This window comes from Echeneis naucrates, chromosome 17 (genome assembly GCF_900963305.1).
Source record: "Echeneis naucrates chromosome 17, fEcheNa1.1, whole genome shotgun sequence".
Taxonomy (NCBI): Eukaryota; Metazoa; Chordata; class Actinopteri; order Carangiformes; family Echeneidae; genus Echeneis; species Echeneis naucrates.
Genome location: NC_042527.1, coordinates 19,586,651 through 19,613,015, shown reverse-complemented (window position 1 = coordinate 19,613,015; position 26,365 = coordinate 19,586,651). Strand labels below are relative to the sequence as shown.

At 41.9% G+C, this 26,365-nt stretch overlaps 1 protein-coding gene across 1 annotated transcript; it reads left to right on the top strand.

The window, feature by feature from the left end:
- The first annotated feature begins 5,719 nt into the window (after window positions 1-5,719).
- Window positions 5,720-26,365, top strand: LOC115057349 (enhancer of polycomb homolog 1-like). The gene is made up of 14 exons (XM_029524412.1): window positions 5,720-6,241; window positions 12,954-13,113; window positions 16,989-17,134; window positions 17,245-17,451; window positions 18,620-18,768; window positions 18,970-19,117; window positions 19,386-19,550; window positions 20,000-20,089; window positions 20,395-20,543; window positions 20,745-21,178; window positions 23,438-23,559; window positions 23,670-23,808; window positions 24,706-25,078; window positions 25,781-26,365. The coding sequence occupies exons 1-14, from the start codon at window positions 6,089-6,091 to the stop codon at window positions 25,851-25,853; spliced, it is 2,508 nt and encodes an 835-aa protein (XP_029380272.1). The 5' UTR covers window positions 5,720-6,088; the 3' UTR covers window positions 25,854-26,365.

Here is a 26,365-nt window from a genome sequence, read left to right as displayed (position 1 = left end):
CGTTCACATTTGCAATTCTGTATTTCTGAAATTATTTATTGAATAAACAATCAAAACAATTTACCCCAATATTCTTAAGATATTATTGTGTGATTATTATTTTGTGACACTTCTTCCTCTTTGGTTTAAAGTGTGCAGCAGGAGTTTTGTTATTGCTGTGCATGAACCCAATGGTGAAATCAGATAATTATGCTTATAGCAATGTTTACAGGTGTCATTGTGTGGGAAGGTTTAGAAATATTTTAAGGAGAATGTTGCAGGTTTTAAGTACTTACACTTCAGCTGAGAAGCTGCTCTTATCTTATAACACATCATCACCGCAACTTGTCTCCTTCTTTATAATATGAAGGGGCAACTTTGTTTTATCCCAGTATATGAAATCACATTTAAATGATATTGAGTTGAAAGGGTTCTGTACCTTTAATATGTTTTATTGGTATTTCTACACAGTGAGGAGACGTTTCGAACGGGTTTGACTGGACTTTATGGTGTTTTAAGTCCAAATGAACATACAGGGCAGCTTTATTTAAGCAAAGCAACCTTTTAAAGAGCAAAGTGCTTTAGCAAAGGAAGAACTTTTTTTTTTTTTAGGCAATATTATTGATACGCTGCAGCTGCTGTGTAACAGATGCATATAAATGAGCTCCAGATTTAAAGTAAATTTTGATGGGATGTTTAGATTCTTATCCGCTGAGCAGGGTTCAGGGTTCAGGCTACATGGACTGACAGAAGACACCGAGATGCTGGAACCTTCTGGCCAAACACCTTTGAAAATAAACTGCTTGCAACTGTTTGCACTCATCAGAAGTGGTGCTGCTTTAAAAGCAAAGAGTGAGTCTGCTTTGATTTTTGATGTTCACTGACATATGGGCAGCATGGCGGCATAGTGATTAACGCTGTTGCCCCACAACAAGAAGGTCACAGGTTTGATTCCTGGGACCCCGCCCTTTCCCACTGTGAGCCGGGATTGGCACCAATCCAATCCCCCGGAAACAGGTAAGATATAGAGCATGCATGAATGAACTGAATGAACTGAATTCCTATTTATTCATTCATTCATTGTATATGTACATGTATAGTAGAAGTTGGATATAATGTATAATAAAAAGGGTTTTATTTAAATAAATTAACAAACAAACATGTATAAAGTGGCAATTTATGACAGCAACAACAATAATATTATTTTAAAAATGGCCGAAGCGCTGACCTCACGCTCACTCAGCCAGCCAATCACGCGTCGCTCCATCCTCTTCGGAACGTGACGTCACGAGCCCGTGAGGGGGGGTGGGCTCTCCACAGGTGATTGGTGGCCTCGGCCGACCAATCAGCGGCCGCCTTTTACAGCAAAGTTGTTAACCCCCAACAGTAGCACTTTGGCTTCCACCTCTCTAGTTTCAGCCGAAACACCGACAGGAAAATACCGACTTTACCCCGACCTCAGGGCCTCCTAAACCGGCCGGACACCGAGCAGGAGGCGGCGAGGCGGCGGCTCTTCCTACCGGGAACAGCGGCTTCACCGTCGGCTGCTTTTTTTGTTTTTTTTATTCCTCTGGAGCCAACTGGGAGAAGAAGTAGCCGCGGCTAACGTCGCTGCTAGTCGGCTCCCTCTCTTAGCTAGCTGCGTCGTGTTGGTGTTGCCTGGCGTTTTTTTTTTTTTTTTTTAATATCCCTTTATTTTTTTATTTTTAATACTTCTGACTTGCAGAAATGTTGTCCATCTGTCTTCAAGTCCCCGAGGTGTCCGCAGCCATCGACTTCTTGGTGAGTACATTTTTCTTGTTATGGGTTTAAGTTGAATCGATGGCTGCTTTTTATTTCTTTAAAAAAAAGAAAGGGGGGCGGCGGGTTAGGAGAGTGTGTGTGTTTGTGTGTGTGTGTGTGTGTGTGTGTGTGTTGGGGGTGCACACCGTGAAAAGTGTTTCTGCCATCAGATGATTTCATACACGCAATCAAATTCCTGGCTGGTCAGCTGGATGCAATTCAGCACTAAAACCACAAGTTCCTAATCACTTTGTCACCCCCCCCCCCCCTCCATCCTCCTCCTCTTTCTCCTCTTCATCCCCCCCCCAGCCGAAATGAGGAGATTATGATTATAGTGAGATTTGTTTATTTCTCAATGCATAAAAGGAAAAATAAATAAATGTAGTTCACTAGTTCACGAAATTGAAATCAAGCTGGTAGGGAGAGGAAACAGGCAGGAGGAGGAAGGGGGGGCGGTGAAGGGTCGATGAAGGACTCAGTCAAGTCTGACATGATTTCATTTGAGGGATTTTCCATCATATCTGGCTTGAAATGTGACATTGTTGGCTCACAGGGTGTGAGGCTGAACAGTGCCAGGCAGCCCCTGTGGTATAGCAGGGAACTGCTTGGCCCGACCTGCATGGATCACAGCCTGTATCCCTCATATCTCCCTGCATTAGCACCTCACCAACCCCAAAAATATCCACCTCTTACATATATACGCTTAAAAAAAAAAAAAAAAAAGAGGGGGAGAAACCTTTTTATGAGGGATTTTCCTGCAAAGAGGAAGCTCAGATCTGCCACCCAGCCCATGATTACAGCTGCCTCATGGTGACGAGAAGTGGTTGTAGTACTATCATTATTAGTTAATAATTCGTCATACAAGCCTTCTAAGAGTAACTCACTGCGATGGTTTGCTGCATCAAACAAGCCTGCGAAGGTCTGAGTAAGAAAAGTGCAAAAAAATAAAACAAACCCCACCCACACGGGACAAATGTAGGTTAACACAAGGTAAATCAGACAAGCTTAGGTTTATATGACCTGTTAGTGTGTAAAGATGTTTCATCAAGTTTTTAGAGGCTTCTTTGTCAAGGTCACAAATGTTAATGTCGAAGTCTGCCTTTTCTGTATCATCACTGAACACACAGGCCCTGACCTCAGACTCAAATGCAGGCCTTTCTGCCCTTCAGTATCCGTGTAATCGAAGGGGGTGGCATTCCTTTAAAACGGGATGGGATATTCCCAAAAGGCAGGCGTTGACATTGTGCCGCATAGTGCTGCCAATATTTTTTGTTTCCAACACAGTAACATGCGCACATGTACCCCTATCTGAACACTTCAAACAGCTGTGACCTCATTCCAATGAGCTCAGCTGCCATTATACATCCCTCATTTTACATCACAATACTGCTAATGTCCTAATAATGACACATTTAGGAGTCAATGAATAAGGACTAAAGTATTGGAAGTTGTATCTCAAATGGAGCTTGCTTTTTTTTTTTTTGCTTAACCAGCAGGCCGCTATGCAAATAGGCAAATAGTTCATCTGGCTCACTGTCACAGTGCTGTTTTGCATAACAGAAGTCCTTCCTGGAAATAAATATACAGTAATTTGTTTGAATTGAACATGGATTGTACAGGTTACAGTAGTTAAAATATTTCTGCTGAACTTGGTTTAACTGATCCCTCAAAGAGGGACCTCTGGTGGCATTCAGTTGCAGTTGGTTTGTCAGTGACCCAGTTGAATGTTTTGTCTCTTTACACAGCTCTACCAAAACAAGGCAGAGCAATGCAGCAGTGCTGGAGATGCTGCAAGGCCGAGCAGCTATTTTAGCCAAATACCAGCATGTTCAGTGATTGATGCTAGTGGCACGGATGCAAAAAGAAGAGTCAATGGGAATGGCCATTATTGGGTCTCATTATCTATCTGTGAGCTTGACATCCACTAGAATGACAAAAGAAGACATTCACAGCTATTAATGGAAACTCTGACCAGCTGGCAGCACTAAATCTTAATGATCTCTACTACAGATCAAGGCAGTCCTGCATTTTACAGAAATCACAAGGAAAAACAAATGTCAATACAAAATCTGCCATCCTGCACAAATTTTTTACAGCTTTAAGACTGCATTACACAAATACAATTAAGTCTCTTCTAAGAGTAGTTCAGGATATTAAAAAAAAGCCCCTTTGGTGAAACCACAAACACAGCCAGGTGTGGTCGTTGGAGGTCCAGACCAGGCAACACTGCTGACAATCCAGATCAGGTGGTGGGCTTACTTTTTTTTTTTTTTTTTTTTTTTTTGGTCTTAGCTCCACCTAGGTAGCCTTTTCTAAACTTCTCTTTACTCAACAAATGAAAAACCTTTAGTTGCGTTTTTTTCTTTTAACTGACTTGAAACTCAGTTGTCATAATCTTCTGTTTTTAAAGGCTTTATGTTCAACGTTATTCTAACAGTGTTTTCGCTAAATGTCCCTGTTGCTCTTGTGGATTGGTTTTCAGGTCCTCATAATGGATTTAACCAGGATAAAAAAAACTGAGCTTATCTGGCTGGACCCTGGCTAAACCCAATGTGACCAACAGGTAAGGTGTTTTTAATGATTGTTTAATTAGCATTCTAGATCTTTTTGGCTCTGGTTGTGTACCGTACCCAACTAAGTCTAGCTCTTAGATCAGCAAAGCCTTATTTCAGCCTTTAATAGTGATTTTCAAATTTCGGTTCCTTTATTTTCATTTTCAGGGGAAATTCCAATTGTTCCATCAGCAGAGAGTAAAAAAACAGAGCCAGTATATTAAATGACTTACAAAATGGGTTGGGGTAAAGGTAGAAGAAAGGGAGGAAGAGTGAAATAGGAGCTGTTCTAATACATGGTTAAGGCTCTGACACTGCTGGAATCACATACATTGAATAACATGTGCACTCATAGAGCTGCATTGTGTGTGCATTGTGCTGCTGTGTGCATTTGTGCTTCATACAAACGAGTTGATTGGCATGCTGTCCTGAAAACCAAGATCCTTTTCCTGTCAGACCAGAAGAGGGCGGCATTGATCGCCCTGAACATGCTACCATGAAGCATTTCACCTGGAACCAACATTTTTTTTTCCCTATTGTGGGCTGCAGTAAAACCACTGCTGATAGATGAGGTCTAGTGGATCTGTTATCTCGGGTCAGTTTGCAGGAACGGCTGTTTCTGTGGGATTTGAAGCGTAGGCTTGAAATAAATTAAAGCTTTTTGTCCTTCAGTTTTGCTCTAAAGCATAAAACCAACCACCAGAAAAGATACCCAGAGTACATGAATAAACTTAATTTTAATATCTTTAGATTAAAAATGGTTGGGGAAAAAAATATATATATGCTTTGAAATAAGAGTCAACGTAGGCACTTGGATTTTTATTTATTTATTTTATTTTTAGTTTTAGTCAATTTCATTAAATCAGATAGTGCCCTTTTTGACCATCCTTTTATTACATGAATGAATAACCCAAAGGAAAAGTTCTAGACCAACAATGATTTATTGAGATGAGCTTTACAATTTGTGTAAGTTTATATTTAAAAAAAAAAATAACCACGAATAAAATGTATGTAAAATGTATGTTCAATATTTGACTGTACAATCGGTTATTCCATTTTTTTAAAGATTGATTTAAATGTATAATAAATTGCATTTTAGAGTGATGCGTTTATTTAATTTATGAGCTTTTTCCCATTATAATATTAAAAACACTTAAGAGTGGATTCATATACATGTATATTTGTTGTTTGCTTTCATGAATATATTACCCAATATCTCCTTAGAATAAAATATCTTTGTACTCTCTCTCTCTATATATATATATATATATATATATATATATATATATATATATATATATATATATATATATATATATATATATATATAAAAAAAATCTCAGCCGTGCCTAATGTTTATTTAAATTATTTATGTGCATGTGTGCAGAGGAGTTAGTTTGCAGGAATTGCCCCCTTCCCCCCACCCCCGAAACGCGCAAGCGCCCGGGACCGAGTGGGAATGGTCGGCCGGCGGACTGGGGGTTGGACCGCTCCGAGCGAAACAGCGCAAAAGAGTTTTAAATGTCCGCCATGTTGTCCATGGCGCACTGAGCCACCGATAGGGAGCGGAGCGTCGGCAAAAAACAGTCCGAGAGAGAGCGACCGAGATCCGGGCCTTCCCCCGGCTGCGTCGGCGACGCCCTAAATTGACAAAAGCTACCGCCACTTTATAGAGACTGAACCGCACAGAAACATCCATGAAAGCTCCACTCGGCTCCGGTGTTGATATCGGGAGATCGGATAGATTTATATTTCGTCTCGAATTGTGAAAAATAATGAGTAAATTGTCGTTTCGGGCGAGGGCGCTGGACGCTTCCAAGCCGCTGCCCGTCTTCCGCTGTGAGGACTTACCCGACCTGCACGAATATGCGTCCATTAACCGGGCAGTGCCGCAGATGCCTACGGGGATGGAGAAAGAAGAGGAATCGGTATGATTTTATAAAAGAAAGAAATAATGTTATTGTTGTTTATTTAAAAAAAAAAAAAAAAAAAAAAAACGATCTGAGGCGTCTTTTTTTTTTCTCCCTGCGCAAGCTCTCACAAAATGGCGGCCGATTTTCTACGCAGAAACACGACAGATTTCTGCCCCCCGGTGGCTTTCAGGGGGCGCCCCGGCGGCAGTTAGGCCAAAGAGGGAGCACGGTGGGGCATTATTGGATAAAATTGCCCGGTTTGGACGGGTTGTTTGTGCTTGAGCTGGTTTTCTGAGTACAAAGGAGTCATGTGACTTGAGCGATTCCGACATTTTGTCTGGTCCGGCAGGACGGGGCCTTGTGTTGGCGTAATAGCGAAGGACCGGGGCAAGGGGGAGCTAGTGTTTTCATATTATATGTGGCATCAGTGCCACTACCAGACAGGAATGTCAACACTGCTGCCGTGCATTTGCAAAAACTCTTAATGCATATGTGCATTGGTTGTGTGCGTGTGTGTGTGTGTTGACTTGGTTGTCACCTGATTTGCACCAGAGCTTGTTGTCACAGTTAAGTTGCAGTTTGTTGTCACCACTTTGTCATGGAGGCGCCTGCGTGTGATAGTTTTATTTATAAGTGAAGTGCGTGTTGTGTTGTGATTTTTACACTGTGAACAGGGAATGCACATCCTGCTCGCCTATCTGTCAGGCAGGAGTTTTATTTAATCCTCCAGTTTTGCACCTCTAAACCTCCTGAGATTTCCCATGATATATTTAGCTGTGTTGACTTGTCACAATAGGGATAATGTGGGTTTTCTTTAACATGCAATTTTCCGATTTAAGCGCATTAAAGCCCATCTAAAAAAACGCCAACTGTTATTGTGATATTTGCCAACTGTGTTTGCTATCTTTTCTTGCAGATAATTGGCTACCCTTAGTGTGCTTTCAGTTCAGTTGGAAAGGGAAATGCTGTATTCCAGGTGAGATTTAGTGATGCACCAGTCAGTCAGGCAGATAAACAGTCTGCTCCCCTAGATCTGGGCTGTGTAGTACATGGCATGGGTGTTTTTTAGTTATCTGTAGAATGTAGTGGGGGTTTGTTTGTTCTTATGCTCTGCTCATGCCATTTTTTTCAGACAAGTTAAGCCCTTATTTTGGGTCCCCCAGGTGATATATTAGCTCCTCCAATGGTCCAGCTTTATAGCTGATTCAGCAAGCTTGACTAATGTTTATATGAAATGCCAACTAAATGGGGAATATCACTACAGGCATCTGTGCTGGCTGATGTCGTTATTCACCGAAAGTGTGTTGCAGCCACTCTGGTGGCGTCTCCGTGTCAGGGGTTCAGTGTGTCAGATGGCACAGCAGGCTGGCAGACCAGTGGCACGTGGCGCTCAGGAGGAGAGGAGGGAAGTATTGGAAAGGAAGGGGGGTGCATGCTGTCACTTCAAAGTCTGCTCTGCTCAGCTGGAGTGCTCGGTTATGTAACAGTCATATTATCATAAGAGATAGGCCAAGGACCGCTGCATGCCGCCACTCAGTGTTTGGAGTTGTGAAATTTTACGTGAGAACCCAGATGGAAATGTGCTTTTAATAGTTTTTGGCAGATATCTGGCAGTGTAGCTCCCACTCTTTTCAGAAACCCTCCCTCAGCACTTAAGGGGTGGTGATGGTGTTTTATTGTGCAGTAAACATGTTTGTTTTAGTTTTGTGGACTTCATCCTGCACCCACTGATCCACACAACAAACGGTGCCTGGTATCTTGTAGATATGTGCTTCACCCATTGAGCAAAGAATTGGATTTAATACTGTGCAGCCGCCTCTGAAGTGTTAATGCATCAGCACAGCATGTTCCACTTACCACCACAACCGCACTCACTACCCACTTGGTGGTCTACAGGGTGAATATGTGGTGTCTCCGCACTTTCTGACTCTGTTAATAGAAAGCTTTTACCAGTGAGCTGTTGAACTCAGACCACAAGGCAAATTTTCAGACTCAGGTCTCAAGCATACACTGTTTTTTGCATCTTTCGAGGACTACACTACAGTCTTGCTTTCTTGGTTTCTCTGGACTTTGCTTTTAAGTCATATTTCATCCCAGCATGTGGTTTTGTAATTTACAGGCAATGTGTATGCGCCATGGCTTGAATGGAGAGCTGCTGAAATTCCCTCAGCACGTGCTGCTTGTTTGTTTTGGGCCAGACACTTTGTCTTGTGTTTACATTTGGGTGAAAGTGAGGTCAATATCTGCGGCCCTAGTGGGAACCCACAGGCATCTGTTATGTTTGCCTCTCTGCCAGACACCATTCTTGTACACACAGACACACACACACTCTGATTCTGGCGGACAACCAGTTCCTCACTGTGTGACCTTGCTGGGTGGGAAATTGGGCCATGTAACCTGTCCAAAGGCTTTGCCGTCTACATGCTGTGAAATTGAAAGTTACTCTGTTCAGCTGCTTCTTTTCTTATTCTTTCACTGTTGACAGTTGTGTATTGAGGCATATGTGGGTAGCGTGGGAAATCCACACCAGCTTTGGGACTTTTTTTTTTTTAAGTCCACCTCCAGTTATTTCTCCAGTATGACAAATCTCAGCTGCTAAAGCTCAACTACTGAGAAAGGCCAATGAATTGAGGAATTCTGCAATCAATGATCCATGAATGGAAGACTACTGTAAGCACATCACTCGCAGATAATTATTTGGTTTGACTGGGTTATTATTTAATTGTGGGTCTACACTAAAGCTTAAAAAAACTTGGCAGCTACTTTGCCTTTTTACCAGCCGTGCACATTTGTGGAATGGAAAGTTTCTCAATCCATGCTCTTACTTTACAAACTGCTTAGAGTTGGAACAGATGAAAAAATGCAATCTGATGGCTGCAGTTAATTTCCCATCCCGCTAACACTGGGTGTTAAAAATCATATTCCCACGCAGCACATAAACCTGCTTTGTACTGTAGCTATGTGTCCCCCGACAGCTTTACCAGACTGTTCCCTGCAGCTGTCCATCATGTTAAGTGGCATTTACAGTGTCTGGGACAGTAGCTGTCGGAGGCGAGGTGGAGGAGGCTCTGACTCCCTCAGCAGACTTGACAGTGATCGATTTGGTCATTTTAGAAGGCTATTTATGGACTCTTGTGTGTATGTGTGAGAAAGCCAGACCCAAAGGAAAATGTGTGTTTGTTTGAGGGGCACCAGCCAAATGCTCTGTATTCTGACTGTTCACCTCAATCTGAGTCTATTTATTCTCAGACAAATAGCCATGGTGGGGAAAGTAAACAAACACACTGCTTGATTAGGTTTGGCAGCTGACTAGATTTTGCTCAAGGCCATTTGATTTTATTTATTTTTTTCAAGTTTCTCCCTTGTGGTGGTAAAGCCGAAGATGTTTGCTGCAGAGGTTTTTCGGGGTTAGCCGGGGAAATGTTGGAATCAGATAGAAACTTGAAGGTTATGCAAATGTACAATTACGGAGGGGGTTGTGCCAAGTGCTACAGATAGACTGCATGTGTTCAAGTTTTGGGTTCGGCATACAAACGCCTCAGGGAAGCTTAGAGAATAAAATTGAAAGGCTCCTTGTCCCCAGCAGTTTCTCCAGCTAAGGAAGCTGGTAAATCTTCAAAACAGATAGCCAGAGCCCATAGTGCCATAAACGTTAAGCACAATAACTTGCCTCAGTTGTAAATGACTGTTTAGAATATTGCAAACCCCAAATGGCTGTGATGTGCAATGCACTCTGGGATGTAATAAGTCTGATTTAATAAAAAAAGATGATGATTACCACAACATGAGGGTTTATGGAAGTATAAAGAAGAAAAAATTTCAGAGAAATTAGAGACCACCCATGGCTTTTCATTTTTACATAGACATATAATCCATTATTTTATGTTGAGGAAAAATTGTAATACACTGGTGAAATCCTTTTGCAAAGGCAAATGCTGAAAAGACTCTTCGCAACTGGAACTGCAAGAGATTTGTGTACACTTGACAGTACCGAGTGTAAAAAGCTTTAGAAATTTGTCTGACTCCAGTTTTGTTATACAAGATAACGCTGTATGAAACACGCAGAATTCAATGTGGCAACGCTGTGTGTGTCCAAGGACCTGCTGTTAAAAAAAAAAAAAAAACCTACCCTATCAGGGCCTTTTTAAGAGAGACACATTGATTGGGGTTGCTTGCTGAAGGTCTTTCTGGAAAGGGACAATCTTCCTTGATTTTTAAACCCAGTGAAAATACAGAAAATTTGCCTTTTTCTCTTGACCTTCATATGGGACTAAACCCAGTTCGGATTAAAACAAAATCTAAATTATAAAAAATCCCTTAGATTAAAACACTAAAACAACTTCTTTCAAATGTTTGCATAGAAATACCATATTGATCTCCAAACAACTTTACTCTTGCAATTTCATGACAATGATGTTGCTCATACATGGTGTTAAAGTGTTGGTGCAGAACACGATTGCTGTTGTGTAATGTAGGTGACGGTTAGAAATGTACAAACATTTTATTTCTTTCTGAATTCTGTATAGAAACAAACCTGTAAGGACTGGCTTAAGTTAAAATAACATTGGTGTTTGTTTTGTTCAGTTGGTAGTTCCTGAATGGGGATGGGTTAAATTACGAGATGCAGCGTGAGAAAATAGAATTGAACCACAGCCAAATTTCACCATAATTGTTTTTTTTTTTTTTTTTTTTATACCAAAGTTTTGAACCATTTATAGGATGACATTTGTTTTAACTGTGTAGGGTTTCTCACTGTATATGAAAAGATGTATATTGTGGCATTTGTATGACTATCATGAGTTCACAAATCTCTACGGAAGAGCAACACAAATATAAACCTCAACCTTTTGAAACAGTCATTTGACAAACGCTCAGACACATCAGGGCTGATCACATATGCAGGGTGAATGTTTGCATATGGAATGTAAAGGGAAGTAGCCCACAGAGCTTGAAGTATAGTTGTCATAACAGGCCATATTATCTATGATTTAAGAAGCAGTGAGTTCATTCAGTTTACCGGAGGAACAGCTTTAGGAATCAGCCAAGAGATCAGATTCTAAATCCTGCTGCTACCCGTTTGGGGACGCTGATTCCATGGGCTGAACCTGAGGTGTTCAACACTTCATTTATATTGATATATAGCATTCTCAAAGTAGCCACGTGTTACACAACAGTGACTCTCTGTAACTGACTGGCAAGTATGTTCAGTAGCTTTCTGTGCAAAAGAAAAAATGCAATCACAACAGACCAGTTACACTTCCAGCATCACACTTCCTCAATCAAGTGCACACATTCACACACGTACTTGCCTTTTTTCTGACTCATTCATTCTCTATGCCTACCTTCCCCAGGCACAAATATTCCCCCCCACCCACCCACCCCTGGGTCTTTGACAGCCACAGGGGAAACAAACACACCTTCTCTCCAGAGAGCTGTTGAACCAGCCCAGCAGCGTGCTGCCTTGTTGCCAGACTGCCTGGCTGCCGGTGGCTCAGCGCCCAGCTCTGGGCCAAAGGCACTACTACTACTACTACTACGACTGACTGGGACTGCTCAGACAAGCAGCCCGCTAGCAAACTGGTTCATCAGCCATCCAGCCTGTCTCCTTTCCTTCCGTCACAGTCCCCCTCAGCCAGCTTGGCAGCAACAGGCTCTTGTCATATTTGCGGCATGTAGATAAGGCCAGCAGATTGCGTGTTGAAAACAAAAGCAGTGCCAAGTTTCCAGTCTGTGTTTGCACTCGAGCATGATTGGACAGCAGGTTCAAATTTCTCCCTGTCCAGTTTCGACACACCATTTAGGGGCGATTCGAACACATTTACAACATTGACTGACTGAGATTTGGCAAGAGCGCTAATAAGGACGTTTGTTTGTCCCGACAAGTCTGTTTGTTCCTGTTCTGGTTCTTTATCAAAAGACCTGGGTGTTATAAAATACCCACCAGTTAAACTGGATAATCGGCAGTTTCTTCCTGAAGTTCACCTTGTAAGCGTACATTCACCGGCCATCTACATGTCTTGGTACCCCCCTCCGAATTACAGTGGCCAGCATTTCCTATGTTTCGGTTGGAGGAGTTCTGTTTTGCTCCAGCTGTTCCACAAATTACTCTTGTATCTGGGCATTGCTTTCTTGTATTGTTTGTTACAACCCTTTTGTGAAGTTTCTGCTCTGCTTTGCTTTTTCATGGAGCACAGCTGGTCAATACTCATTAAAGCTAGAAACAGAATAGATTGGGTTAGTGTTTCTGGTAGAGAAAAGAAATTGGCAGCAAAAATTTTGAAACTTCTCGAGAGATGGTGTGTAACAGGATTTAAAGTTCTGTCTTTCTCACACTTTGTGGCTGCAGCTCATTTTTCGTGCTGGTTCACAGTGCAATTGATTGGTACTGGATGTTTTGCCTGGAAAATGTAGTTGTCATACATAATTGGGACATTTTACTGTAGAAAAATAAACTTGGTTGTTGCCTCTAATAGGTATTTCTGGTAACTTGTAAAATGTATAAAAAAATTAATTAATTAAAAACTTAAGCTGGCACATTGATTTATGCAGCTTGAAAACAGCCAGCAAATTAAATTGTCTTTATATTGTTTTAATGTGCTCTCATCTTTCTTTACCAGGTATTGTATTTTCATATCAGCCTGATTGTTTAAAGAGTAAACTTCATACATAGATCGTGGTGAGAGAAAATCTATCCTCGCGTGTCTGAACTCCACCTGCATTTTTGTAGGAACACCATCTCCAGCGGGCCATCTCAGCACAGCAGGTGTATGGCGAGAAGCGGGACAACATGGTCATCCCGGTTCCTGAGGCGGAGAGCAACATCACTTACTACGACTCCCTCTACCCTGGAGACTACAAGATGCCAAAGCAGCTAATTCACATACAGCGTAAGTGGGCTTCACTAATGGCAAATGTATGAAGTAGAGAGCAGAGATGATGAGTTAGATGCAGCAGTTGAGGTTTAATTTGGCTTTAATAGTCTCTAACTCGATTATGTTGGGGACTTGGGGACTGTTAATCCAAATAATTAGCTATTCTGAGTAGAGTGTTTCACATTATTGTACATTTAGGAGGCTTTTCTGTTTGTAAATCATCATTTTACACCAGAGTGTGTTCGTTAGATCAAACTCTGGGCAATAAAATGGAGAATAAATTTCCTCCTTCAGTTTTTGCTGGAAGAAAAGACGCATTGAGTGTTAAAAGTGAAATGATGGCTACTGAAGGTGAGCTCAGTCGGCTGTATGAAGTCTTAAAATCCTTTCAAGTTTCCCACAAGCCAAGGTTCTGCAGGGTTCTGTTGTTCACAGCTATTTGCCCATTTAATGGCATCAGGCATATTTTTGTATGAGTGTTTACAAAGTTGTCATCTGTCAAAGAAAATGATTTTGAGAGATTGCCTGGTTCAGTAGAAAATGAGTCTTGGAGATTGGTTAGTTCAGTAACCATGTCTGCGTCGCAAGTGGTTGCCACGACTGTTCCTCAAAGGAAAGCAATTTGTTGTACCCTGAACTGAGACAGTTATCAGTTGAAAGCTGAAATGATAAATGTGTCAGCCTGTCAAATAAATTTCACAGTTTCCTCAGAGCTTCAGATTGTATGAAATTTGAAGAAAATTCTCCTTTGGTCCTGGAAAGTTTGGTCCTTGTACAAAAATCTGTTAAGTTGCACGTATACAGTAGGCTGTGTGTATGGTGTAATTTTTTTAAGTTGCATTCAAATCCACAAATCCCATCTGTCAAATTAAGTTGACTTGAAGGCAGCCCTAATTAAGTATGGACAGAGGTTATCACTTTAAAGCTGAAGCAGCAGATGCTTTGGCTTGTACATTGTTTACTTCATAATTACATGTAAGAAAGTGGTTTATGCTGGATGGTAGCTGGAGGAAGGAAAAGTCTAACTTCTAACCAAACACCTCTTTTACATGTTTGCAAAAGAATGAGTTTTGGCCAGTTGAATTGTTGATTGATTTGAATAAGTCTCTGGTTTGAAATATCTCAGAAAGACGTGGAGGACGTGTAAGAATGAAAAAGTTAAGCTCTGAGTGAATAGTTTTTTAGATTTTTCTGTGTCAAACGTATTCTGACATTGGACCACGAAGGAAAGAGAGTCCCATTTACGTTTTAACTGAAATTAAACTGTCTGACCTGTATAAATTATGCACACAGTAATGCAGACTCCATTAAAGTTGGTCTCTGAGTTGCAGCCATGGGTGAGACTTGCTGACCATAGCCAGATGATATTTACTATACACTGTTAGTTCCAGTCAGATCTCCAGTATGTCGTCCTTCCAGGTGTCTGATTGTACACATTAGGTGTAATTGAGCCTGATAATCATCCAGTGCTTGCTTAAAGCTGGTGTCCAACAGATGTTGAGTGGGCTGAGTGCCGAAGACACTCACTTATTGAACTTAACTTTGTGCTATTAGTCATGCGTAGTTGAACGAGTATTATATCGTGTGGATATAGCAGCAACACACTGAAAGGGTCTCTTTTGTTGGGGCACTACGGCAACTGTCTGAAAGTTGTGTAGTTGGTGTCTCTGGAAAGACAAAGCTGCAGTTACCAGTTCAGGAGAGTAAGAATTTATTCCATTCAAAGCTCAACTGAAATTAATTTAGCTTGTTTGTTAGGCTTAAGTGTCAAACATTTGTTTTGGGTAAACAACTTGTTTACAAGAAAGCCGCTCATTGTATAATTTATGGTAGTTTCAAGATATGGGGCTGTATATGTTATAGTTGTCAACTGTTTCTCTGAAACCAACATAAAAAAATTTTATTGGAAAGTGAATTCCTAATTTTATGTGTCACATGAGAGACAAAATTTATATCTTGGGTAAATGTGATGTATGAAAGGCTGCAGGCTGGTTCCCTATTAAAGATCCAGCAATGGCTCAGTGCGCAGACTGGACTGACGGCTACTGGGGGTTGTGCTAATGTAACTAGAAGAGGCTTTGCGCTCACAGACGGATACGACCACTGGCAAACTGACTGTATGGGCTGGTGCCTTTTTCAGTAGGTGCTGAGGGTTTGTCGTGTTTCACATCTTTGCCTGCGTGACTCAGCTTTGTCGCTCATTTTTAGATCGTGCGTGTTGTTTTGGCTCAACTCTGGTTGGCAATGTAGCTGTAATGCAGCATCCTAATAGTGATTGTGCTGATGAGGGTTGACCTAAATGCAGAACAGATTACTCATCAGTTCAGGTCCTTATGGGAATCTATTTTTTGTTAACTAGTCCTACCCCACACATGTTCCACTGCTGCTGGGAATGAGTCCATGTTGCCTCTCTTGAGCTGCAGCGTAGGCGGTTTATGTAGTCTGCAAGTTTTCTAGCATATCCTTACATACTCCTGCACTCTTTTCCGACGTGTGCAGCAGTATGTGTCTGGACATCAGGTTGAAGTATGTAGAGTAAACAGACAGCTTGGGGAGGTGGAGAATTAAAACATTGCCACTTATTCACAGCCGGCTTGCTGTTTTGGTCAGATCTTTCCTTCTGGTTATGGTTGTGTGCATCTGTTGATGGGCCCCGCTCTGGGCTTTTTTTCCCAGACAAATTGTAGCAGATACATTTTTCCTTCTTTATGTATCCAGCTGTAACTCTGCAGTCACATTAAAAAGGGATCAACTCTGTTTACAGTTTAAGCTCCACCGAAAACAATTTGAAAGGTGTATTCAAGAGTATTGTGTCTTAGTAGTAGCAATGGTTAGTATCAGTGACTGCTTATTAATGTTTTTTTTATTGTGTTGGACCTTCTTCTCTAAACCTCACTGTATGTTAGTTACAGTCTGTGCTCACATGTGCCACATACAAGTATATGAATGAAGCAGGCGCAAGATATGGTCTGACCCTGGCAGTTGAATTGCTAAGCAACTATCTGCACATGTAATTTAACTGTCATTAACTGGCACCACAAAGGGGAACCATCTTCTCTCCCCCCCCCCCCCCCCCCCCCCCCCCCCCCCTTATCCAACTGGCTGTTAACGCAGTGACACTGGGTTGTAAATCACATTCCTGCAGGTATGTAATGATGTGATGTAATGATTCTGATATCACATTACAAAAGTCCATGATCTTGTGTCGCAGTATTGTTAGACGGACCCTTACAGTTGTTGTATAGATGGGCAAACTGGAACAAATAGAAGTCGCCAAACAAAATATAGAAAGATAACTAGAGGTCTGAGCTGTGGAGTTAGTTGTTGACGCCCCGCTGTAAATGAAAGGTGTTTCTGATTTGCTGGATGTCAACAACAAAGTTTAATCATTTTGAAGTTTTGTGTCAAACAAATCTCAAAATATGACTGATGGTTTCTGAATTCATTCCCTCATTCCACATCACTTCTGTTTGAATAAATGAGTCCAAACTTGTACGCTCCTTGTGCATGGCAGCGTCATAATTGCTCACATTTAATTGACGTTCTTCTTTTATCCATTAATTTCACGTCACTTCGGATAAATGTCAAATATGAGGGCAGTTGAACGAAATACTTATGAGTACAGGGATTACAATACAGGCTTATTGGTGTGCATGAAATTGGTGCAAATGAGAATAAAAGGACACACAGTCCTAGGACAAATAATATGCAATCGTTTTGGTGATCAGACACCAAAACCTCCAAAAAATATATTTTTATTTGCTGATTGTTTCCACTACTTTAACACGTTTTAAAAAAAAAAAATTACATATCTGAAAGTGATGATGCATCTGAAATGTGTCAGTACATTAATTTGTCTAATATCCGTTTCCTCTCCAACCTTCTTATAGCTTTCAGCTTGGACACAGAGCAGCCCGACTACGATCTGGACTCAGACGATGAGGCATTCATCAACAAGCTGAAAAAGAAGATGGAGATCAGCTTCCTGCAGTTTGAGGAGATGATTGACCGGCTGGAGAAAGGCAGTGGGCAGCAGGTTGGTACCTGCGTGTCCCCCAAACACAATAGAACCATTTAAAGTAGCAACAACATTATCACTGGGTAATGGATTGTCCAGAAATCCAACCTCTGTCTAATATCTTCTAGCTGGTGAGTCTTCCTGAGGCCAAACTGTTGCTGAAGGAGGACGACGAGCTCATCAAGGAGGTCTTCGACTACTGGAGCCGCAAGAGGAAAAACAGCAAGGCTAACTCACTCATCCCCAACGTCAAGCAGGAGAAGCGGGACGGCTCCAGCACCAGTGACCCCTATGTAGCCTTCCGACGACGCACAGAGAAGATGCAGACTAGGAAGGTCAGTTGTTGTTTTGTTTTATTGGTTGGATGTGGCTGAGATGGCAGAAGTTAACTTATAGGTCAACCCTGTGTGTACAACGTTGTCCTTTTGAAATGTCAGCATCTTACTAATTGAAATTTTTCTGGGCTTCCTTTTTTTTTTTTTTTTGTGTTTTATATTATTCTAGTGAGGCATTATTTGAAGCCATTTTACCCACAATTCTCCATATTTCTCCTACGGCTGAGCTATAACCATCTTTATATTAAGTTTGCCGTAGATGATAGAAGTGCTCTAAACACAAGTTGAAGTATTACGACCAGTGGGGTCAAAGAAAATGGTGCGTTGCCATCTCATACTGAAGGAAATCTTGTGTCTTGGTACGTGGGCTTCCTTTCATGCATGAACAAATTTGAAAAGCATTACATTTCACTGCATCAGTCTCCTGTGACGCTCGTTTTGGTTCATCAGCTCCAGTTTGTAAACACTTTGCGAGCTGAAACTATGAAGCGGTTGTGATAGATTGCCAGTATGTGATCCTGACAGGCTGACAACAGAGGGCTTGGTGTGAAGCACTGAAAGCTTGTTCACTGAGCAGCTTCATACTTTTCTCGGTGTGTGTGTGTGCTGTTGAAACAAAGCTTTGGGGCTCCATTGGTACAGATTTTATTAATGCTGAGTTCAACCCGACAGAATGAATTAACCGACAAAATCCAGGCTTTAGTCTGCTTCTAAATTGTTTTCTGTCTGCTCTACAAGTCAAGCTGCTGTGTGACGTGTCGGTGATTTTATGTTTATTATAGAAAGACTCGAGTCCCTGATCATCAATTGCATCAGTGTATGAAGTCATAAAATAGAAGCGGGGGGGACCACCAGAGCAGCAGAAGTGATCAGGCCAAGAGAAAAATTGCACTTCTCACTTATATTCAGCCCAGTCCACAATTTCCTGACTTTTTTTGTCTTATGCACTGTGACTCAATGGAGCTTTTCATCTTGTACAGGGTGAATATGCCACCAAGTGGTCATTACATGAATTAAGCCTATTTTAGATTTTATCAAAATAATATATTTCAAACAAATGTCTTTCTGAACTGTAATTGTAATTGCAATTGTAAATATTAAATTTACATCTTTCTAAGTTGGCTAGGTTGCTTTTTTTCTAATGTTTTGCTCGTACTTTGAATCTTAGAACCGTAAGAATGACGAGGCGTCCTATGAGAAGATGCTGAAGCTACGCAGGGATCTCAGCCGAGCTGTCACCATTCTGGAAATGATCAAAAGGAGGGAGAAGAGCAAAAGAGAGCTGCTGCACCTCACTCTGGAGATCTTTGAGAAGAGGTGTGCATAATGCATTAGTACAGAAATAAAACAAATCACTGACTGCAGCCCTCAGATATTATAAAGCAGAAAATCAGCTGCTCAAACTGTGAAACCTTTTGACTGTTTTTGTGTTATTTGATATTTCTCCTGGTGTCAAATTGAATTTTCATTTGGTCATTGAATTTGATCGACTGATCCCTTGTCCCATCCATTTCCCAGGAACGTCATGTCCGACTTTGGTGGTGAGGTGATGGCAGAGGTCCTGGCTGAACGGGCGCTGGTGAGGCCACAGATCATTCCTCTGGTTCCCCTCACCAACCAGTACCGACACCAGGACCACATGGACCTCAAGGACTACAAGTCAAAGGTGAGGCCCACATTTAAGCACTTTAAGTACACTAAGGACTTCAAAGACTAGTCTGGATACATTTTGAATTTATAGGGAAGACTCAGTGGGTCGGCTCTTGTTTATCTGCAGGATGAAAAGATTTTAGTTTTCAATCACATGCTTGTTTTTGAGTTCATTAAGTCAATTAATTGACCTTGAGGCTGAAGAATCTAGTGTATGATTTAAGATTGACTGGGTTTACAAGATGCTCTGAAGTCTCGTCACTTACCACGCCTTTCCCCTCCAGCCCGAGAAGATGGAAGTCCCCCGGCAGAAGAGGAAGTACGAGAAGAAGCAGAAGGTGCTGCCTCTGTCGTCGGGCACCCCGCACCATCCAGGTCCTGTTGTTTTCAACCCCAAGGATCTCAACCAGTACGACTTCCCCAGCTCGGATGACGAGCCCTTTTCCCAGGTACACACACACACACACCTTTAAACAAAAACAGGGACACACTCATGCTTTGCTATTTGTTGTTGTTAAAGTTAATAATCTCTAACACTTCATTCGTGTCCATCAGTTTTTCTTCTTTCTAGTAAATGTGATTCTGAAATACTTTGGTATATATTGTATCACACCATGTTTAATGGAAAAAATTAGAGTGCAGACTGTTGGATATCAAGAGTTAAAATTCAATTCTCCTGCACTTCAGCGTCCCCAGACCTTCTCCATACCTTTACTGCTGTCATGAATTCAACCCGTCACTGCACTCTGCCCTCTGTCTAAATGAATCTGCTCAGAATTGCAAAACCACATGAGCCAATTGGGTGGAAAATGTATTTAAAGCGTGACCTGTGGCTTCGGTGTTATTAATTACGCTCTCCAGCTGACCTTAGACTGACCTGTGACCTCTTTGTCCACAGCTGCACTCAGGCTCATCGGAAGCAGAGGAGGAAAACGATCCAGATGGTGCCTACGCCTTTCGCAGGAAGGCAGGCTGCCAGTACTATGCTGTAAGTGACATAATTTTTTAGTCATGCACAGAATCTATAATGATGTTCATTAGAGGTTCATGTTCTGTAGCTAATAAAGTAGATCACGATTAAAGTGGTGAGCTGACGGTAGCCATATTGGATAGTTGTTGGTTTCTTTGAACGCCAAATGGTTGAAGGAAAGTTTCCAGCAGTGGAAATGTTTTTGTAAGTAGTTTAAAGTGTAACTCGTCTACCAGACATGAAAACAAATATCAAGCATATTTTTGCACCAGACATGAGGAAAGAAACGGTTGAGGTTCAGCAACCTTACTTTGTCTCTCCAGGCTCGCCAGGACCGTGTGGGTAGCTGGCCATGGTGTGATCCCTGGGAGGGCGGTTTGGCAGAAGCTCGCTTTCGCTACAGTCTCACCACGCTCACTGTGCCGAGGCGCTGCCTGGGCATGGCTAGACGACGAGTGGGACGAGGAGGCCGGTCAGTTAACTACTTTTCTTATGTTTTCTTCTCTTTTTCTTAAACACAGTTCAATTTACTAGCCATTATTCTCCTTACTCTTGCTGCACTGAGACGTTTTCTTATCCAATTAATTCCACTCTACTGGAATTAAGTTGCTGATGGGAGGAATAACAGACTGATAAGTCTATATCAGAACTGATGTTTGTCCTCCTTTCTCAGGGTGTTGCTGGACAGGGCGTACACGGACTACGACAACGTTTTCCACAGATTGGATCCAGAAATGCTCGACCTGCCGTTTACCCTCTCACCCCCTCCCCCCACAGCTACTTCACGCTCGCCGGCCATCGACAAGTTTGCCAGTACCTCAGAAACAAATACCTCGGACAGAAGTTCCTCCTCCTTCAACTCCTCTCTTTCCTCTTCCTCCCCTTCTTCCACGGACCTCAGTCAGATACTGTTGAATATAAAGTCGTGCCGATGGAGGCACTTTAGACCACGGACACTACCACTACATGAGCTGGATAACGCCCATCCGCTATTCAGGAGGTTGAGTCGAGCTTTGAAACGCCCAGTCTCTGCCTCCACAGCCGGGGGACAGCCCAATGGCTCTCAACGCCCGGGGAGGGTCGTCCCTGCACCCTCACCCATTGCTGGTAAGAGGCCTGGGTGCCTTCAAACACACATTGGTTCTCTCAAAGACAGTTGGTCCCTCTGTGTTGTGCTCACGGCAGCTCGAGGTTGAAGAATCAAAATCTATGTTGGTCATGGGTAACAGAACACACACTAAGAATAAACGTTTAACTCCTCAGCCCTGTTGATATATCACAATAGTTTGGATTCTATTTGTGTGGTTGTTAGTTACACTCGTCTTATATGAAGTGTGAGAATAAATGTTTTTGTGCAAGTTTTCTGCAGCAAATTTGTATTGGATTGTTTATTTTACACAAATGTCTCCCTCAAATGTTTCTTGACTTAAACTGTTTAGGTTTGTGTGTTTGTTGTTCGGCATTCACACTGTTTCACCTCCCAGCCCACCCAGTGTTAATTAAAAACTGGGTTTGATAAATAAATTCATGAAATTCACAGGAGCTATCGGGCCGTGTGGACACAGAGGTGTGGAACGTTGAATACAAAGTGAATGGCACGAGTCCCCGGTGGGATCACTGTGAGGGCAGTCAGATGGTGGGGATTGTCTTGATGTTGCCCTTGCTGCTGACAAGAGTAATGTATGTTTTGATGTGACGGGAAAAACTGCTCATTGATTTGTTCTTGGAAAAACTGGCCAGCTTGTCTATTTAAAAAAAAAAAAAAAAAAAAAAAAACAAAACACTGAGACCTAAAGGACACAAAGAGCACGTTCTGTATGGGCAGTAACTACAGCAGTATTTAGACTGACAGAGCAGCAGCAGGTTGTATGAAGTGCTGGATTAAATAAATGTGACGTGTCGGACTATGAAGTGAGTGCAACGCTCCTTTCATATGGAGGTGCTGCCAGAGGATGAGCTGTGACTTTAACATGCACAGAGTCCTGTTTCCTGTGAAGCAGAGAGCTGCTAGACTCAGGGGGGAGTAAGTAAATCAATATTGGCCTGAGGGTCAAGGCTGTGTAACGCTAATCCATAGAGAACCATTGAAGAAAGACTTCAGAGCTTGTTGTTTACAGGTTAAATGGTTGCAATGCAAATGAGGTCATGGTGCAAGAAGTTTAAAATGCACGCAGGAAAACAAATGAAATCGGTTTGGAACAGATCGTTTTATGTTTACTGGAGTGAATGTCTTCCTGGAACTACATGCAGCTCAGTGATGAGATTTCTTTCTTTTTAAACCAAGACTGGAATATTAAGTGTAGTAAAAAATCCAACTGAAATAAGCTGTTTACAAATTCACATTCAGTCACGGTTTGTGGAAAGTTTGATGGATCACCAGGAGCGTCTTCTGTGAAACCACACTTTGTCATTGCAGTAACAGACCCAAAGGTCAGAGTCTTGTCGTCGGATCTCAAATTTAATAGTCTTGTTGAATTTTAATAGAAATGGCAAAATGCAGGTTCTTATGCAAGTTATGTTTTTCACCATGAGGCTATTTCTCAATATCATTCAGTTACTCATCAGAACAGTCTGCAGTAACAGTGAGATGACTGACTGGAGAGAAATGTCCAAGACCCGAGTTTGTAGTTTTCCTTTTAGCCACAGACTTTAGTCTTGGCTCCTGCCTTATCAAACAACACAGCACTGAGTGTGGAGGGGTGAGGTAAACGGTCTAACCAAACAGGCACACCACAGAGAAACAACCTTGAAACGTTTGCTGGTAGATTGAGGACAGAAACCATCAAAATGCCTCACTGGGTTCCTCACCGAAGCGTGAATTTACTTGCCAAGAAGAAATTGAAAGCTAATATTTCTGTACCTATTTGTAATGTCTAGGAAACGGCTTCATGCATCAGTAATGAGATGTATGTATTCCAAGGTTTTAATGTGGTGCTGGTGTTGTAGTATAAACTACTGGAGCTGCCAAACTAAAAGAAGCTATCAGACATAAGAGTCTGAGTGAACCATATAATGCAGTTATTTTTTTTTTTTTGGCTGTCTCATATCTGGATGTCTGAACACGCACCAGTCCTCCAAGGATTAAACACCATGCAGTGTTCATTAGCAGAAAAGTTCTTCTAGTTTCTAAAAGTATTTGAGAATCTGTTGGCAAACAATACATTTTAATTTCAAAAACAAGACAAGTCAAGATTAGACTAAGTACATCTAAAGCAGCAGTCTTTTCAACTGAGTGTTTTCCAGAGATGGAGCTGCCGGTGTGTATATTCCCTCTGAGGGAAAACAATGTGATTTGTACATTTCATAAATGTATGTGGCGGTGCGAATGTGTTTCCAAATTTATAACCAAACTTTTGTCCCTCTCAGCTCTCACAGCCGAACAGTACCAGCAGCATCAGGAGCAGCTGGCCCTGATGCAGAAACAGCAGCTGGAGCAGATCCAGCTGCAACAGCAAGCCAACAGCACCACCACTGCCAACAGCACAGTGGTCAGTATTCTGCTTGTCAGCAGGCCGTTATGACGGCGCTTCTGTTTCTCTCGTGCATTTTCACTCATAACAAAAAAAAAAAAAAAAAAAATTGTTTTACTCTCTAATAGGGCCTGGCAAACACGTTGGACCAGGCCAGCGCTCAGTTCGCCGCTTCGGCCCTCGTCACCGCCGACCAACTGCTGGCTCTGAAAACAAAGGAGGAGCTAGCCCTGGGAGGCGGAGTCAATGGCGTCCTCTCCCCCTCAGGTATGAGTTTTCATAGTCAGTAGACTTCAGCTCTGTAAGGTGGCCTAATTATTTAAATCAAAAGCATTCTCATTACTGTTCTTAACAGAATCTTGAGCATCTGCTGCTGGTTTATAACCCCTCAGAACAACAAGCTCCATAAATGTTTATCATTCGGAGCAACTATTTGTTTATATATTTATGAATAAGATGCATTAGGACTCATAATCATAAAAACTAAAAGCTCTTCCTGTTTCAAGTGCAATTCAGCCTTGTGCAACAATATAGTGATACTAAACAGACAAAGCAAACAATGACGCTGAAGCAATTATTGTCTAGAACCCATAATAGAGTTCACCAAAAGAACAGATAACAGCACAAAAGCAGACAGCACAAAACCTGCAGCACTAACCCCCGAACAACTGCTGCCATTTGAGGCAGCAGGATTTAGGAGATAAGTTAGAAAAGTGACAAAACAGAATTAAATGTGAGATTATTGTGTGGATGAAAACTAAGGATCTGTCCTTCACAGATAAACGTGCTGAAATGATTCGTTGACTTTCGATTTTCAAAAGTCAATGAATCATTGTGAAAGGGTTTTTTTTTTTTTTTTCCCCTTCCAATACTGACCTTCTGTGGGTTCCTGCTGGTTCCTGTGACGACTTTGTTCATCACAGTAGATACTAAACAAACCTGCGAACTATCTCACATTTAAACTAATTCTGAACTGCAGGTTTTGGTTTGTTTTGTTTCACTTTAAAAATCAAACTTATGTTTTTCATTAATATTCAGTGATTCAGGTGTTTTCTTTTTATAAAGCCAAGATGTGTCGTCAGAACAGATAATTAATGGTAATCAAACCCACCCACCCCTACCCTTCTCCCCCACCATTGCCCGGCCTCCTTTTGCCCCCCTCAGGTGTTTATAAGGGCTTGCACCTCTCGAGCACAGCATCCCCATCCCCCGCCACCCCAGCTCCTCCTACCACCACCCCGACACCTGCCTTGCTCCACCCCTGCACCACCACCAGCTCCACCTCCTCCGCAAGTAACAACAACGGCACCGCCCACCCTGCCAACACCACTACCACTAATACCGCCACCACTCAGGTCCTGCTGGGAAACAACAACAGCCTCCGTCTGGGCGTTCCCACCGGAAAGCGTGTCCACGCACCGCGGACACTGAGCACCACCATGTCGACATCCGCCTTAAAGTTTGCGCACACAACCGCCAACTGTCAGAAACCCAAGGTCACTACAGCGTCGGCCTCGCCGCTGGACATAGTGCCCAGGTGAGGACGCCAGAGTTCTGTGGGGGGGGGTTAGGGTTTGTAAACAGTTTGTGCCAAAAGCTGCAGGAAAATTATGCTCATCACTACTGAAGAAACCACAGGTGTGCACCACATAATCATATTTATTATCGTAATGCTAATTAGAAGTTAACATGCTTAACAGAGAGACTCTTGCACAATATCACAGGAACACAAAAGATATTTACCTTTCTGCTGTGCTTTTGTCCTAAAGATGAAATATCAGATCTACTGCTGCGCCATCAAACCAGTCAATATCACCATGTGGTGGAATAAGTGCTCGTAAAATGACAATGGGGGAGTGGCTGAAAGTGCTGCTGCTATAGTCCTAAAACGAAAAGTGGAACAGTTGTGTATGTAATTTAGTGTCGCCCTTGATGGTATTATGGAAGATTTGGCCTTTTGTGTTTTAATGGGATGGAGTTTCATTTTCAAATGGAGCAAATTTTATGTTCACTTGAATACAGCCTGGTGTCATAACATTATATTAGAGTAATTCAGACAAAAGTGAAAGAAATCTGACAAAGAAAAACAAGAAGACTGACTGATGTAAAATCTTGATCTACCTTCATACTGTAGTATAAATGGAGAGAAGCAGAAAATGCTTTTTTACGCATGACAAAATTATACTTTTTGCTGCCATCGGTGTGTATTAATTTATTTTTTCTTTCTTTTTGTCCTCAGGGAGAATCATGAACAAGACAAGCCAGCACTGAACAGTCTATCAGAGAACACAGTGGCCATGGAGGTTACGTAGCCTCCTGTAAGCAGCACGGAGGAAGAGTGACTCCTTTTGTTGTTGGGTTTTTTGGTTTTTTTTTGTTTTTGTTTTTTATTTCGGTGCTATGCATCATTTGTCAGTCATGAATGCAAGTGGTGGCAGAATGAGCATGGCAAGGCTGGGTTTCCATGGCAACTGTTTTGGGACTTAATTGCAATGCTCGTCTCGTACAATTTTTTTTTTTTTTTTTTTTTTTTTCTTCCCCAACCTCCCTCGACCCGCCCCACCTATCTACCCCACCCATTTCCTTATTTGTTACCGTTAATAAGAGATCGTCTGTAAATTCTTAATATGGCAATTATATGTATAGTACTGCATATTTGTAATATCCCCCCTCCCCACCCCCCTGTTCTTGTATATAACATTACTTGAATACAGAATTGTTCATTTGTGATGTTTTGCACTCGAGCTATAAAAGAGGAAAAAAAAAAAAAAAGAATCTAAATTGAAAAGAGAAAACGACAAACTGCAACTGGTGCGAGTATGAG

Bases quoted from the DNA above. Each gene is read 5' to 3' on its own strand.
- LOC115057349 (XM_029524412.1), top strand. From the start codon at position 6,089: ATGAGTAAATTGTCGTTTCGGGCGAGGGCGCTGGACGCTTCCAAGCCG. The intron at 23,560-23,669 runs GTCAGTATTCTG...ACTCTCTAATAG, and splicing joins CCACTGCCAACAGCACAGTG to GGCCTGGCAAACACGTTGGA. The intron at 25,079-25,780 runs GTGAGGACGCCA...TTTTGTCCTCAG, and splicing joins CCGCTGGACATAGTGCCCAG to GGAGAATCATGAACAAGACA.